The sequence below is a fragment of the Helianthus annuus genome, chromosome 9 (assembly GCF_002127325.2).
Source record: "Helianthus annuus cultivar XRQ/B chromosome 9, HanXRQr2.0-SUNRISE, whole genome shotgun sequence".
In the NCBI taxonomy this organism is placed as follows: domain Eukaryota; kingdom Viridiplantae; phylum Streptophyta; class Magnoliopsida; order Asterales; family Asteraceae; genus Helianthus; species Helianthus annuus.
In genome coordinates this window covers 65,060,969-65,076,675 of record NC_035441.2, presented here as the reverse complement: position 1 = coordinate 65,076,675, position 15,707 = coordinate 65,060,969, and the positions used below count along the sequence as shown (strand labels likewise).

Below are 15,707 nucleotides of genomic sequence, written 5' to 3'. Positions count from 1 at the left end.
AATGACCTTCTCGCATTGCATCAACACACAACCAAGTCCTTGGATGGATGCATCGCAATAGACAATGAAATCGTCAGTGCCTTCAGGTAATGAAAGAATAGGTGCACTACACAGCTTCTCCTTCAGCCGCTGAAACACGGATTCCTGAGCATCAATCCACTTGTAGGTGATACCCTTTTGGGTTAGAGTTGCAAGGGGTTGAGCGATCTTCGAGAAACCTTCAATGAATCTACGGTAGTAACCCACCAAACCCAAAAATTGACGGATTTCGATCGGAGTTTTAGGTGCAGGCCAATTCTTAATAGAGTCAGTCTTAGTTGGATCAACATGCATCCCAGCTTCATTGACCTCATGTTTGAGGAAATAGACTTCACAAAGCCAAAAGTCGCATTTCGAGAACTTGGCATAAAGTTGTTTGTTTTGAAGAAGTTTGAGAATAAGACGTAGGTGTTGCTCGTGTTCCTCTTAGATCTTTGAGAAAATAAGATGTCGTTAATGAAAACGATAATGAACTTATCAAGGTAAGGTTTACACACTCGGTTCATGAGATCCAAGAAAACCGCAGGTGCATTTGTTAACCCAAATGGCATAACCAGAAACTCGTAATGACCGTAATGAGTTCTGAATGCTGTTTTAGAGATATATTCATCTCGGACTCTCAACTGATGATAGCCCACTCTCAGATCGATCTTGGAATTGAAACTCGACCCTTGCAGCTGGTCAAATAGATCGTCGATGCGTGGAAGTGGGTAGCGATTCTTGACAGTCACTTTGTTCAATTCGCGGTAGTCGATACACACACGGAAAGTGTCATCCTTCTTCTTGACAAGCAGTACTGGGGCTCCCTAGGGTGACGAGCTAGGACGAATAAAACCCTTATCTAGTAGCTCATGTAGTTGCGTGGATAGTTCTTCCAATTCGGCGGGGGCTAATCGGTAAGGCGCACGAGCTATAGGTGTCGCCCCAGAGGTAAGCTCGATTTGGAATTCAACTTGACAGTGAGGTGGGAGACCAGGTAATTCATTAGAGAATACCTCGGGATAGTCGTGAACGATATGAATATCTTCAATCTTCCTTTCCTTTGGCTGAGTATCGGTAACGAGAGCTAAAATAGCTGTATGGCCTTTTCGCAAACGTTTCTGGGCTTTTAGGAATGAGTGATGCCTATGACAACACCACTCTTTTCGCCTTGAATAATAAGAGGTTTGCCAATAGAACGTGGAATGCAGACGATTTTCTCTTGACAGAGTATTTCCACTCGATGTTAGGATAACCAGTCCATTTCGATAAGACCGTCGAAACTTCCAAGAACGATAGGATAAAGATCGATGGGAAAAGTCTGATCAGACAACACAAGTTTACAGTCGTTAACGATATGAGTAGCCTCGATATTTCTACCATTGGCTAATTCGACGACGCGCTTAGTGTTCAAAGGAGTTGGTGCAGACCTAAGTATCTTACTAACACTTAATGATACGTAACTAGCATCGGCTCCAGAGTCAAACAGTACATAAACAAAACGATCTTCGAGTAGGAACTTACCCGTCACAACGTTGGGGTTATTCCTTGCCTCTCCTATACTAATCACAAATGCGCGTCCTCTAGCGCCGTTTTCGCCATTGTTGTTGTTGTTTCCAGCGCCTTGGTTGTTGTTGCGATTCTAGTTCAACTGCGGGCAGTTCTTCTTGATGTGCCCCTCATCACCACACTGAAAACACCCTCTAACATTTCCCCACTGTGGCTGCTGCTGCTGCTGTGGGGCTTTCTAATTCTGCTTTGCTGGGTAGGGGCTCCTGTAGTCCTTGGCTTCATGTCCTAGCTTGTTGCATCGCTGGCAGCGGTTCTTCTCTTACTACCTATATTGGTATTGGTTGCATTTGTTGCACTTAGGGCGGTTTCCCAGATAACCACTGGTTTGCTGATTAGGACCCTTGTTTCCCTCGATCTTCCTTTGTTGAGCTTGAGGTTGTGAAGAGTTGGAACATTTGTTGTTGTCCCACTTGCGCTTGTTATCTCCAGAAGTGTCAGTAGTAGCGCTGATTCGCTGAGGAAGCTTGCCCTACTCAACTGGTCAGTGAGACGATGTGCCAAACGGATATTTTGCTGGATGGTGAGGAGATTTGTTGAAGTCACCAAGCTCTGGATTTCTGGGACTAAACCTCTAAGGTAGAGCTCAATTCGCTTGTAGGAAGGCTGAGACAAATTTGGACAGAGAGCAACTAAGTCGTTGGATCTCTTGTGTATGCCTCAATTTCAGATCCAACCATCTTCAGACTGTAGTACTCCACTTCAAGCTTTTGGATGTTATCCCTGTGACAGTACTACTCTCTAATCAGATCCTTGAATTCATTCCAGGAAGTGGCGTTGGCATCCGCCAACCCGAGCATCTGAATTTGCACATTCCACCATGAAAGCACATTTCCTTCAAGAGTAGCAGTAGCAAACTTCACTCGACTGTTAGCAGGACAATCGCAGATCTCAAACATTGACTCGACCATCTCGATCCAGTGCAGAAGGCTTACAACTCCCTCGGTGCCATTGAAAGGATGAGGCTTGCATTCCTTGAAAGCTTTGAAAGTGCATACTTGAGGCTGAGTAGGAGCAGGTTGACCTGTTGCGTTGGGAGAAACGATTAAGTTTAAGATGGGTAGGGTGACACGAGAATAGGATGCAAACATCCCAAAATGGTTTGGATGGGTAGTTGTACCTCCTGGGTGAGCTGTGAAAGCTTTAGCCACCCGAGCATTGATTAGGGCCGTCAGCTAGTCCTGAGTCAGGTTCATGTTGCCTCTTCCACGTCCGCTCATTTTCTCATACCACAAAATCACATAATGAGAATGACATCGAAAAGATGGAGAGAAAGAAGATAGAAAGAATTATAACTAAAGTACGCAGGTTTCCAAGAAAACACTTAGAAAAAAGCTTAAGTAAGTAATATAACATAATACACTACTAAGTATACAACATACTAAGTAGGTTAACAAGTAAGCATATACTTATGCTTGGTAGTCTAGGACGCTGAATCTTGCTCTTGGAGTGTAGTATCGTTGCGGATCGATTAGTACAAAACAATTATAGTCTAGTTTTTCTCAAAAAGACTTTTCTTTTTTAAAACCGAGTTCATTATAACCAATGGCTCTAATACTAATCTATCACACCCTCATTTTCCACTAAACGGAGTATCACCGCGAGGCGTGCGACAGACCGAATCATGCCACCAATCATATTGAACAATTAAGTTAAATAAGGTAAAACCATCACCACAAATATGATTAGTGACAACACATATAAAATCTTAAAACATAGTTAAAGTATTTAGCGGAAGCTCTAAGTACAAAAATGCCATAAATAGTTTAAAACATAAGTTTTCAAAATAGGAATCCAACAACGGATTCTAGATGTTCACTACACTTCCCTAAGCAGACTCCAGCGCAGCACCTACGGACTTGCAAGCATGCACTAGTATGTCAACATAAAGTTGGCGAGTTCATGGTTTAAAAAGGGTTTTCTTGTTTTGTCCCCAAAACATTAATTATTTAATTACCAAGTTATAAAACATGCCATGGGGAGCTACCCCATGTAAGCTACTAAAATGTGTGGTACCGAAACTGAGACTATAGTGTTGTTTGCCCGAGATCAATGTTTGTCATCATCAATCGGTTGTAAGGCCATACTAGTTCACTCCCATCCTCTAAGGCCGGGTGTGAAGTTTGTCAACCCTAATAGCGCTATCAACTAATATCCCGTTCGCCATACCGGCGACTAATCGGTATAAGTGTTTAGGGACTTCATGATAGAGTTTCGTCTAGTACACTAAAAACATGAATTATAGATATTGTTTAATTACTATTACATTCCCCGGAATATTAGGTTCCCAATCCACCGGAAATACATGCTTTAAGTGTTAGTGTGAACTCACCTTTGATTTGCTCGGTAGATAGAGTATGTATCCTAAGTTTGGTCAACCACGTCCTCTTACGGTTACCAATATTAGGACCTTTTATAAGTAATCATGTATTATCTACACGTATTTAAGAAGTAGTGTACAAGTATCAACTATTGTATATTTTACTAAACATGTGCATACACACAAATATCATCCTTCATAACTGTTAATTATAAGCCATGGTGTACAGTGTATGTGTGCGGTTTTATTAAGGATATGGGCTACTTTAGTGTGCGGCCCACTGGAAGTGTGCGGCCCACTAAGAATGCAGCCCAAAGGATATCAGTGTGCGGCCCACTTGTCAGTGGCGGTCCACACAGGAGTGTGCGACCTCCTGACAAGTGTGCGATCGGGCATAATAGGTGTTGTACCTTGTGCATCAGGAACTTGTACAACAGTGTGCGGTCATAAGGTGTGCGACCTGTATAAACCGTTTGTACAATGTGCAGCTAAGGTTGTACATCACCTGAGTGTGCGATCGGTAGTGTGCGGTGTGCATTAGGCAGTTGTGCCTCACGTAGCCTAGGGTGTACATTTCAGGAGTGTGCATGTTCACCAATCAAACAGTACTCATTCTAGGTTTGTAAGGATCAATCAGACAAAACACTGATTCTTATCATGCATCCTAATACAAAAGCCATTTTGGACAACTTGTGAAAACTGATTTACCAACACATTCATTAACATGGATCTAGATAAACATCCTATTGCAAGTAATTTATGACTAACACATCCATGAATAACCATCCACTAGATCTAACATTTAGAAATCCATCGATATTCATCAAACATTTAGTAACACCTCATCATTCATGAATCATCATCAAAACATATATCTTTAGCTCATAAATCAAAACAGTGAAGGTCATGAATCAGAACAGTGAAGAACAATGAAATCATTCACACATTTTATCTAAACATGATTCCTTAAATGATTTGTAAGCATTACATCATACGAGATTTTTTATCACTCTGAATTATGTAAAAACCCGAGTTCATCTATCATAATACAAATGTTTCTAAATCATGTTAATCACACGAAATCATCAAGACACTCATTACAAGTGTCAAACAACACTAATCATTTAATGACAACATTCTAGCAACATCCATATTCATACAAGTTGTTTAGTTAAGATCAAATAAAACACTATAATCATACTAACTTGAGATGTGAAGCAGAGGAGTGTGTGCGAGAATAAGGGAAGATATCTTCAAGAAAATAAGAAATTTTCAAAGAAAGGAGAATGGAGTCGGCTGTGAATCTTCAAGGATGAGAGAGGAGAATGTTTGCTTGATTTGGGAAATGTTTCTAAAAAGGGAAGAGAGAGAAAGAGTATACGACTGTTAGGGAATGTTTTGGGAAAAGGGTATTAGGGTTTTGGATAAGGTGTGTATATATACACTCCCCCAAAGATGCCACACATCAGTGGTGGTGTACAACTGTCAACACATGCCACAAACATGCACAATTCTTGTGTGTGCGGTCTGAATTATTTGGGGGTGTTTGACATAGGGAGAAGCCCAACGTAATTGATTGTGCTGTCCAGTGAAGTCTGGGCTCATCAGATTTCATGCGCAATTATGAGGGTGTGTAAGTGGAAGTGGGTGTGAGGCTGCACACTATAATTATATAGTGTGCGGTTGCGTTTATTAATATTAATAATAATTGCTTCAAACATTTATATACATATTCCCATTTAAATTCGGTCCAAATATTCAAACGCTTTATATTAATATCACTTTTATATTATTTATGTACAAATACAACGCACGGTGAAATGTAAAAGAAATGATACACAGTGAAACGTGCAAGTTGTCACACCCATAAATCTCTCTATTAGTTTCCAAGATACACACCACAATCAAGAAATCCTTTATACTCCGATAAAAAAACTCAAGTGCATATCTCAACGATCCTCTCTCTCGTATCTTCTTTTCACCCAATACTAATGGTAGTATACACATGTGTATTGTTTCCCATGTCAGTTGTTGATATAAGAAGACATGTGTAATCGTGAATTGTGAAATATACAAACTGTGCATATTTGTACATGCATTGTAGCTGAATGCTATGTCTTGTAACTAACAATGTTCATGTTTTTTATGGTTCAGTACTAATCGGAGTATACACATGTGTATTGTCTCCTATTTCCCTTCGTTGTTATAAGAATACATATATGTAATCTTGAATTGTGAAATATACAGACTGTATATAAACATGATCTTCTTCTGGTCGTTCATTTATCAGAGGAATCGCTAAAGTTTATGAAACAATAGGCTGATCGCGTGTGTCTGACATAATATTACTTTTTATCGAAATAAATCCAAGGATGATGGAAAAAAGTGGACAAAATGAAAACAATAAGATGCTCGAATTGGTTGAAGATTATGAACAACGAATGCATTACAGATCAACGTGGTTTTTATTGGGTGAAATCTGATTCAAACTTACGCACAAATGTTTGGATCGCAAAATTATAGGGGTAGTTACATGTATTTTGTAACTGATCATGATAAAAGAAAACGCAATATGTTTTAAATTTAATTAAAAAATATGTTTAAATGTATAATGACAATCATACCCTTATATTTTTATAAGTAGATCAATGGCCAAGATGAGTTCGTTTTGTTCACAATTAGGGTAAAGTTCACAAATGAACCTAACCATATATATAGGGTTGAGATTTAGAAAGTGTGAGAACGGTGAGAACGCTTATCGATCGTCCGATCAAAACAATCTATGGACTAGATTGGCGCGGTGGCGTTTTCGTAAATAACATCAATTTTATTATGTGGACGCGCTTCATTAAGGGTAAAAGGGTCTTTTGACTTCTCCACACAAAACGGCATCTCATGAAATAAAACGCCAAAAACAAAAATCACAGACCATTCTAAGAAAAAACGCCATTAGATATAAAACGCCAAACTTAAGTATAGTAAAATCCCGCCTAAAAAAACCGCCAAAAAAAACCGCCAAAAAAACCGCCAAAAAAATCCTATATATACAACATCTCAGACATTTAATTAAAACACACACACAAAAACCCAAAGCCATATTTGATATATCCCATTTGCCTTAGAAACGCCAAATAACCCAAACATCAAATATCTTTAAACCCAAGACGTTTTTTTGAAATTTAGTTTGGTTGTTTGTAAGATTTCGCTCAATGAAATGGACAAATCCTTAAGTGAGGATGTTGTCCATTTCATTGAGTAAAATCTTATTGACTAATCCTCAACTTCCATCCAATTTATAATGCCAAAACATACAAAAACTTTATTGAGCTTTGTTGTCAATAAAGTTTAGCTGTATGGGGTGGACAACATTGTCAGTTATCTTTCTTAACCGAGGATTAACAATATTGTTCATGTCATACAGTAAAACATTATTGATTTTCGCATGATCAAATTTTGAGGTTTAAGGTGCTCTTATTTCGTGGCGTTCTTTTTATCGGTAAAACGCCAAAAAAGTTAAAAAATCAAACATCGTTCATGGTGAAATTCAAGATTGTTGGCTAAAGGGTTTAAACTCAATAACATTTTGCTGCATGAGATGGACAAATCTTCAAGAAAAAGATGCTGATGTCAGACTGTGTGCTTTCAAACAGCCACACAAAAAAACTACCTGAAAAAAAAAACAAAATGAATCATACGAAAGTCGAACTGGCTAGTTAACATGATTCAAAAAAGAAAAAAGAGACTGGTGACAGTGAAGATTTGGAAGATCAATTGTTTATGTATTCTTCTATTTTAGTTTCCTTTTCAGTTGAGTGTTATATAATAAAAACGCCACATATAATAAAAACGCCAAAACAGCCAAAATGCTTTTTTAAACAATATCATCCCGTTAAACGCCCCCCAAAACTCCCAAACTATAATAAAATTACTTTGAAAAAGTATTAAAAAAACCCAAAAATAAATAAATAAATAAATAAATAAATAAATAAATAAATAAATAAATAAATAAATAAAAAATAAAAAATAAAAAGAAAACTTAAAAATGTAACTAGAAACAGTAAATACAAATCAATAATACTGAAGATAGGGAAAATTTATTATATTAGAATCTAAAACGCCAAACTTGAAAGATTAGACGTGTTACAGTCTTCAGAGATGAAGCTTATAAAAACAATAATTACAAACAGTAACTGAAAAGACGAATACTTTATTATAATAATGCACCGCCTAACTTAGACGCCAAAAAGACATCCTATAAAATGATACGATTTAGCAACTTCCATTTGATAAAAAAAACCAACGCCAATACTACTAAATACCACTCATTGTAAAACGCCAAAAATAAAAAAATCAAAGATAGCTAATATGCTTTCTTGGATATTGATAATGGTTCTTCGTGAAGTTTCACTGAATGAATTGCTATCAGAAGGGAGTAACTCAGAAAGATTTTCCTGCATGAGATGGACAAAAATTCAAGAACAAGATACTGATGCCAGTCATATGACATTTTGTATTTTTTGTTCTTGAAGAAAGTTTGGATGAGGAGAAGAGATCAATGACACTAAAGAGTGGGTTGATTATAAAGATGAAGATCAAGATAAAGAAAAAGCGAAAAACCTAATCGCACGTCATAGATCTATGTCCCCAAACATTCACAAAAAAAACCAATTCAACAGACGAGCAGGCAAAATAATCAAACCAATGGGTTTGTTAATTTTTATATAAAACACCATATACTTGGTGATAGTTCTGGTACTATGTAAGACCCTAATTCGTATTGACCAAAATTCGCAGCAGAAATTCGTACTATAAAATTTCTTTCGTTATAAACGTTTTGACTTACTAGAAAATTCATTTTCGAAAAATAACTCTTTTACATAAGTTCATCAATCGGCTCATTTACTAAATAAAACATAACTTATATTTACTATATTACATATACCAACGTTCCCATACAATCTATCTTGTGACTCGATTCTCGATCTCTATCCCATGATGATTCTCCATGACACGATCAACCTGCACTCACCACATACATTCATAACGTTAACACACATTATAAACATAAATAACATTTCTCCTTGTTGACTTTTCATTTCATTATTTCTTTACATTCAAGCTTTCCATCTGATTATACAATCCGTGGTGAGACTTCCTTATTGTACCTGCGTTACACTTCGTTCTCAAGGCATGCTATTAAAATTGTCAATATTTAATTTCAATGATTACATGCGTGCATACATTCCTACATACTTATATATATGCATACGTTCACACATAACTACTTAGATACATACGTACCTACATATATACTTACGTGCCTAAATACGTGCATACCTATATACGTACATACATGCCTACATACATACATACATATTACATGCCTTCACACCAACCTACATGCATGCATACATTCATACATTCATACATTCATACATTCATACATACTCACTTGCGTACATATACATACTACCTACATACACACCTACATACATACAATCAAACACACATTCATATCTTTACGTATGCCTACATACGTGCATACGCTCATATATATATACCTACTTGCATACATCCAAACATACATTCATTCATACATACAACCTATATTCTTACATATATACATACATACCTCCATACGTATCTACACTTCCAAAAACAAGGAATAAATTAGTCATTCTTAGCTTATACGCGTTTAAAAACGGTCCAGACGGGTTCGCAATGCATCCACGGTTAAAATAAACGATTTTCGCGAAACTGACCCCAGTCGCGTCGCGCCATGGCCTGGGGCCTTCCCCGTTGCGCGGCGCCACGGCTTAATTTCATCAGACTGTTGCAGCTGGTGCTGTATAATTCCCAGCATGACTCGATTTCACGTAAACGAGCATAACTTCCTTGTTTTTGATCTGTTTTACCCGATTCTTTTTCCTAGGCGACCGTAATTTAATTCTCCATCACATGGCATGAAAATCCAATATTTGTACTACCTAAATTTGTGACTTTTAAGCCTTCGGCTTATTACCCTTTTACCAAATTTTGACCCGTTCATGCATGTATCAACATAACTTGTTTGTTTGACCATAACTTCTTATGAACCTAATAATTTCAACATTGTCTATCATAAAAGATCAATTTCTCGGATGTCTTGGATCCTCTTAACCCATTTTCGCTCAAGAGCTTATTTTGACCCGTTAAGGGTATTTGCGCATTTTAAGGTCTATGACTGACAAAAACCATACTTCTCACTTTCACACTTATGTAAAGCATTTCACTAAATCAAACAACATATTTCTAAACAATTTTGAAGATCGTTTGCCCGATATACCCATTGAGGGAGTTTTGGTCAACTTTGTTTCATCGTTTGCAACGAAGGACTCTGTCCATTTTTAACCAATCCCTACGACTTAACCATGACTCTAATCACACTTACCTGGCTCGGGTCAAAGCTATAACCCATTTTAATGCTTATCCGCTCATTTGCTAGTTAATAGCAATGCAAATCCTTTCGCCATTTATCTTGTGAATACATGGTACTTAACAAAACAACCATTAGTCGATATCGCCAAATGGTGATATCTTCACCATTGACCGAAATGGTCTTAAAATACAATTTCATCCTCATGGGGTTGTAATTATTCATTATTCCTCCCTTTTAACTTATTTCTTTATTAACTCATAGTCAAAATTACCGTAATACCCCCCTTTTCCCCTTTTTAACCCTCAAACTTAGTTTCTTGACATGGTCACATGTTCCGACCCGTATCAAACTTGTCGAAACATCATTCTTCATATATTAGCTTATCATGCTCTTAATCTATATGATGAATAGATATTCTACAAAAAGGGTGTAAGCTTTACTTACCTAGCGTCCGAATATGCTTCCCGTTCGCATTAGTCCCGTTTGACCCGCTCCTATCCCAAGCTTCCATGTCGCTTTTCAAGCATCAACTATCATATATCATTCTCAAGATAGTTAGCTTATTCATCATTCATCACAACCCTTTTCATCACACGGATCTTATATTAAGTTTATCATTTGACCTTAAAACATGATAATCCATCATTTCTTATCTAAGTTCTTTAAACATACTTACACATATATGATCATCATATCATCAAAAACCCACTTCATAACTACAAGTGATCTAATCTTAATTTATTCATAATTTCATTATACTTTTGATGTGTGTACTACTTCCTAAGCATAGTGTACAACTAGTTCATGCATATCCTTCTAATCTTATTCATAATTCATCAAATTCCTCCTTCTAATCAACATGAATCATTCATGCATAAACATCAAACACACTAGTATCACATTTCTTTTAATTCCTCTAACAAGAATCCATCATAAAAATCAAAATACATCAATATTAAGCAAGAATTGGACATGGGTGATCATTCAAGTCGTTAACATCACCGTAATCAACGGGTTTCATCTCTAAACATCAAATTAGCCCAAACCGTACATACCCCATATTCTATATGACAATTCTAACACATACTCCTTCTCAATTTCATACAAATTCGCAACTTACATCATAACCGACTTCGTGAAAGAACACCAATCTAATCTTTAAGACATACCTTATGATCCTCATGAGAAGGTGATCGCTAATCCATGCTCGGTTATGAATTTAAGCTTCATCTTGCCTTTCGATTTGATGAAATGGATGGAATCTAGGGTTTTGAGCTCATGGAGCTCCTGATCGATTTCTAGAACACACGAATGTGTGTGTTTGTGTGTGTTAACTTTCATAAATAGAACCCATCTTTCCATCCTAACCTTTTTTGTAACGCCTCGCGTTTTTGAACTTTCTATTTATAGCACAATGACTTGTACTTTCCAATTTAGTCAACTGTACTCTCGTTCATTCCCAAATTTCATTCCGAGACTTGAATCATAATGAAAAATGCATGGTTTTATTCATATTTGTGTTTAAATACTATGTTATGTTACTACACGTTGAAACACGTTGAAACAATGTTAAGCACGTAAAAACAGTGAAATTCCATCTAAATCCCAGCTCTTAAATCCACCGTTGCCAAGAGATTACCCTAAACCGTACGAAAATTGGGAATTCGTATGTTAATTCGGTTGAAATATCAAAATTGGGGTTAAAATGATTTTTATACTATTTTATTAGTATTTTAAATAAATAAATTAATAATTAAAATTAAATAAATAAATAAATAAATGTTAAAAACTGAATTTTTTTTTGGATTTTTAAGTATTTTTTTTGTTAGTTAACTAACCCCGTTAGTGAAAACCCAGTTATTTCAGCTAACTGGGTTAATATTATCAAAGGGCAGCACTAACTGAGTTAGAAAACTCAGTTAGTGACTAACCCAGTTAGTCTAAGCTGTTATTAAAAAATGGGTTTTATGCGCGTAATAAGGATCGAACCGGAGACCTCCCGTATAACAAAGAGCGAACTAACCACTCGGCCGGGCATGCCACATCCAACCTATTATGGAAACACATTATATTTATGCTATGATTCGAATTCAAATCAAATTCTTTTAAACCGCCAAACCTGCAAAACCGTGTATATGGAAACTTCCGGTCAACTTACCTTAACTGCTTCATCCTCCATTCCGGCCAGCTAGACACTTTCCGTGATTTCCTAAACTACCAAATCTCGATCATCAATCACCCCGGGTTTCCAAACATACCCGACACCTTCCGATCCTATAAATACCCGACTCCCTCCTCCACTTCGAAACCACACCTCGATCCCCTCCGAGCAATCCCGACACCCTCACAACTCGCCGGAGAAGACAACCATACGCCGGAAGTTCCCGACACGACTTCGGTTCGTTACGGCCGGTATAACCCCTCTTTTCCGATCTCGTTTTTTTTTATTTTTTCCGGTCATGCATCAGTATTTCTATTATTACTGTTATTGTATTATTATTATTAATAATAATATTATTATTAGATATTATTATTTTCAGATTTATAATTTTATTCTAAATCAGAACTTATAAAAAAAAATCAGAATTATTATTATTATTATTTTTTAAGCAGAAATATTAATAACAGGATAATTATTTTTAATAAAACAGATTTATTAATCAACTCTTATATTTATTATTAAAACAGATTTATTAATGTGTTTCTGAAATTTAATTTTATTAATTCAGTTTTATTTATAAATCATAATTATTTATAAATTTCCAGAAATATTTTTTTAAATCTGAATTATTACTATGAATCTAATCAGATTTATTAATATAATGATCAGAATTATTTATTTTATCAGAATTATTATTCTGAAATTAATATATTATTTCAATCAGAATTATTATTTTATAAATACCAGAATTATTACTATATAAAATCGGAATTATTATTATAACAAAATTTTTATTATTAATTGAATATGAATTATTATGCTCTAATTATTCAGATTTACTACTTTATTTAAAATCAGAATTTTTTTTTTATTTTAGAAATTAATAATCTATATAATCTAGAATTTTAGAAATATTATTTATTATTATTCACTTATTTATAAATGAATTGTTATTTATTTCATTTAATTACCAAATATTAAAAATGAAACATATGAATATTATTTTAGACATGTTTATATTATTTTTATAAATGCCTTGATTATTTAAATAATCTCCAAGTTCCCAATATTAATCAAACCTCAAAATTAATAGGGTAATCCTCTTGTGCACGTCTCTTGGGAAATCCTTGAATCTTAATTATTCCAAGAAAAACGCAACGCAATCTAAGGTGAGTATACTCGATCCCATTTTCGTTTTACACACTTTGGGCGCAACATGTATTCATATTCAAATTCACAAACACGTTGAACGTTATTTATTCACACTCTATCCAAATTTCACATGAACGATTGATGCTTGTTGTACACGTAATGCTAATGTAATCACTTCATGTCTATATGCTCATTAACCTTGTTAAACTTATTTAATCTCGTTAGACTTGTTAAATTTGTGAGACTTGTTAGACTTGTTATACTCGTTAAACTCCTGTGCTATAGGAGTACGCATCGCCCTTGAGTGAGTCTTGGGGTGTTTGCCTTTGAAACTTGGGTTTGACATATAGTGACACTGTTTCAGCATATTTGTAACTTGTATTGTGTTGTTCATGTTGGATATGAGTACTTAAACTATTTTATTCTACTATGCTACGTATCAAACTTGTATACTCGCCAACATTTTTTGTTGATGTTATTTTAATACATGTTGCAGGTTGATAGATGAAGAATTCAAGAATCAAGTTAGGGTGGATTAGAAACACACCTAGAAATAAACTATGTTGAAATCTTGTTTTGTTTATTTGAATAATGTATGACATTTTAGAATTTATGAAATTGAATTTAAATTATATTGTCACAATTAGTGTTATGTTGTTTTGAGCAATTTGTTCGTCTCATCCCGATGTTTCCGCCATCGGTTGGGGTGTGCCAGATTGGTATCAGAGCCATAACTATAGGGAATTAGGTAGGATTGCCTTAGTTTCCCTAGTCTATCGTAGGAGTACTCTGATACCAGATTGGTATCAGAGCCATAACTATAGGGAATTAGGAATGCCTTGCCTAGTCTATAGTTTAGGAGCTTTTTCACTATGTGTTGCTTAAAACAACTTCCTTTCTATCTTCTTTGCTTCCCCCTATTCTTTTGGACTCTTAATATACATGCCTTTCCTAAGGCTAACACAATACACTTGGAGGTTTTGAAGACACTCATGTAACACAATCGAAAAGACTCATCAAGATAGGGGTGATTCCCACACTTGGTGATGATTTTCACTCCCACTCCTCGATTTTCGCTCTCGCCAAAGTCTCGATTTCCCAATCGATTAAGGATGTGTAGTAACTGGAAGGGTTAGGTACCGGTAGTCGGGACGTCCTGTCTAGGTTTGGCATTCGTATAAATCCATTAAGGACCCGTTGCCTACCTGGGGACCATCGATGAGAGTACTAATACCTATAGGCCAAAACACGTTTCCTTAATTCGAGAAGGTCTTCGATTCACTTTGGAAGTGTCATATGTTACGTTCCGTGACAATCCATGTTTTATGTTAAATCTCTTTTATGTTATCTCAATTTCTATGTGATTTTACATTGAGCGTTATCTTCATTTCAATCTAGGAAGTCACAATTTACACTATTGTCGCAATCTAAAACAATTAATGATACTCCTCCGTGAACAAATTAAATTCATTATGCTTTTATCATACATGTTATTCTATGTGAAAATTTCACGTCATCTTATTCATGTTATTCTATGTGAAAAACAATGTGAAACAATGTGCTACGTGTTGCATACATTAAACAATTTTTCTCCAATAATCATTATGATCAAGTCTCATCCTCATTTCATTTCAAATTCGTAGATGTCTTCATCTCGACAACTTTCCAGCTCGTCCAAAAAGTCAAGGGTTAGCTCCCAAAAGAAGATGATGGCATTTATGGCCAAGCAATTCGCTCGCCTGATCCCCGAAGTTGTGACTGAGATTCAAGCTTCCAACACCCCCAACTCTTCCATTGACTCCAAAGTTGCCCAACCTAAGCCTATTTCCTTCAACTACAAGCATTTTGCCTCCTGCCACCCAAAACCCTTCACTGGCCAAGAGGGTGTGACAGCTATGTTTGAATGGTTCGACAGCATAGAGGTCACCTTTATCAATAGTGAATGTCCTGATGAGCTCAAGACACGTAGTGCTACTGGTGTTTTTCAAGCAAGAGCCCTAGAGTGGTGGACGAATGAAAGGAACATTCGTTCAAACGATTTGGCATATGCATTGTCATGGGAAGAATTG

The 15,707-nt window shown here is 36.1% G+C and overlaps 1 protein-coding gene across 1 annotated transcript; it reads right to left on the bottom strand.

Moving 5' to 3' along the window:
- Nucleotides 1-845: 845 nt before the first annotated feature.
- LOC110875832 lies at nucleotides 846-2,498 on the bottom strand. Its single transcript, XM_022124030.1, has 3 exons — nucleotides 2,326-2,498; nucleotides 1,275-1,481; nucleotides 846-1,188 (listed from the first exon to the last, which is right to left on the bottom strand). Exons 1-3 carry the CDS (start codon nucleotides 2,496-2,498, stop codon nucleotides 846-848), a joined length of 723 nt encoding a protein of 240 aa, XP_021979722.1.
- Between the last annotated feature and the right edge of the window lie 13,209 nt (nucleotides 2,499-15,707).

What these genes read in the sequence shown, in the direction of transcription:
- LOC110875832 (XM_022124030.1), bottom strand. Translation starts at nt 2,498, where the DNA reads ATGGTCGAGTCAATGTTTGAGATCTGCGATTGTCCTGCTAACAGTCGA. An exon ending in TTCAAGGATCTGATTAGAGA is followed by an intron (nt 1,482 to 2,325) that starts GTAGTACTGTCA and finishes AGCCGATGCTAG; the next exon opens with TTACGTATCATTAAGTGTTA. An exon ending in GGTCTTATCGAAATGGACTG is followed by an intron (nt 1,189 to 1,274) that starts GTTATCCTAACA and finishes TTATTATTCAAG; the next exon opens with GCGAAAAGAGTGGTGTTGTC.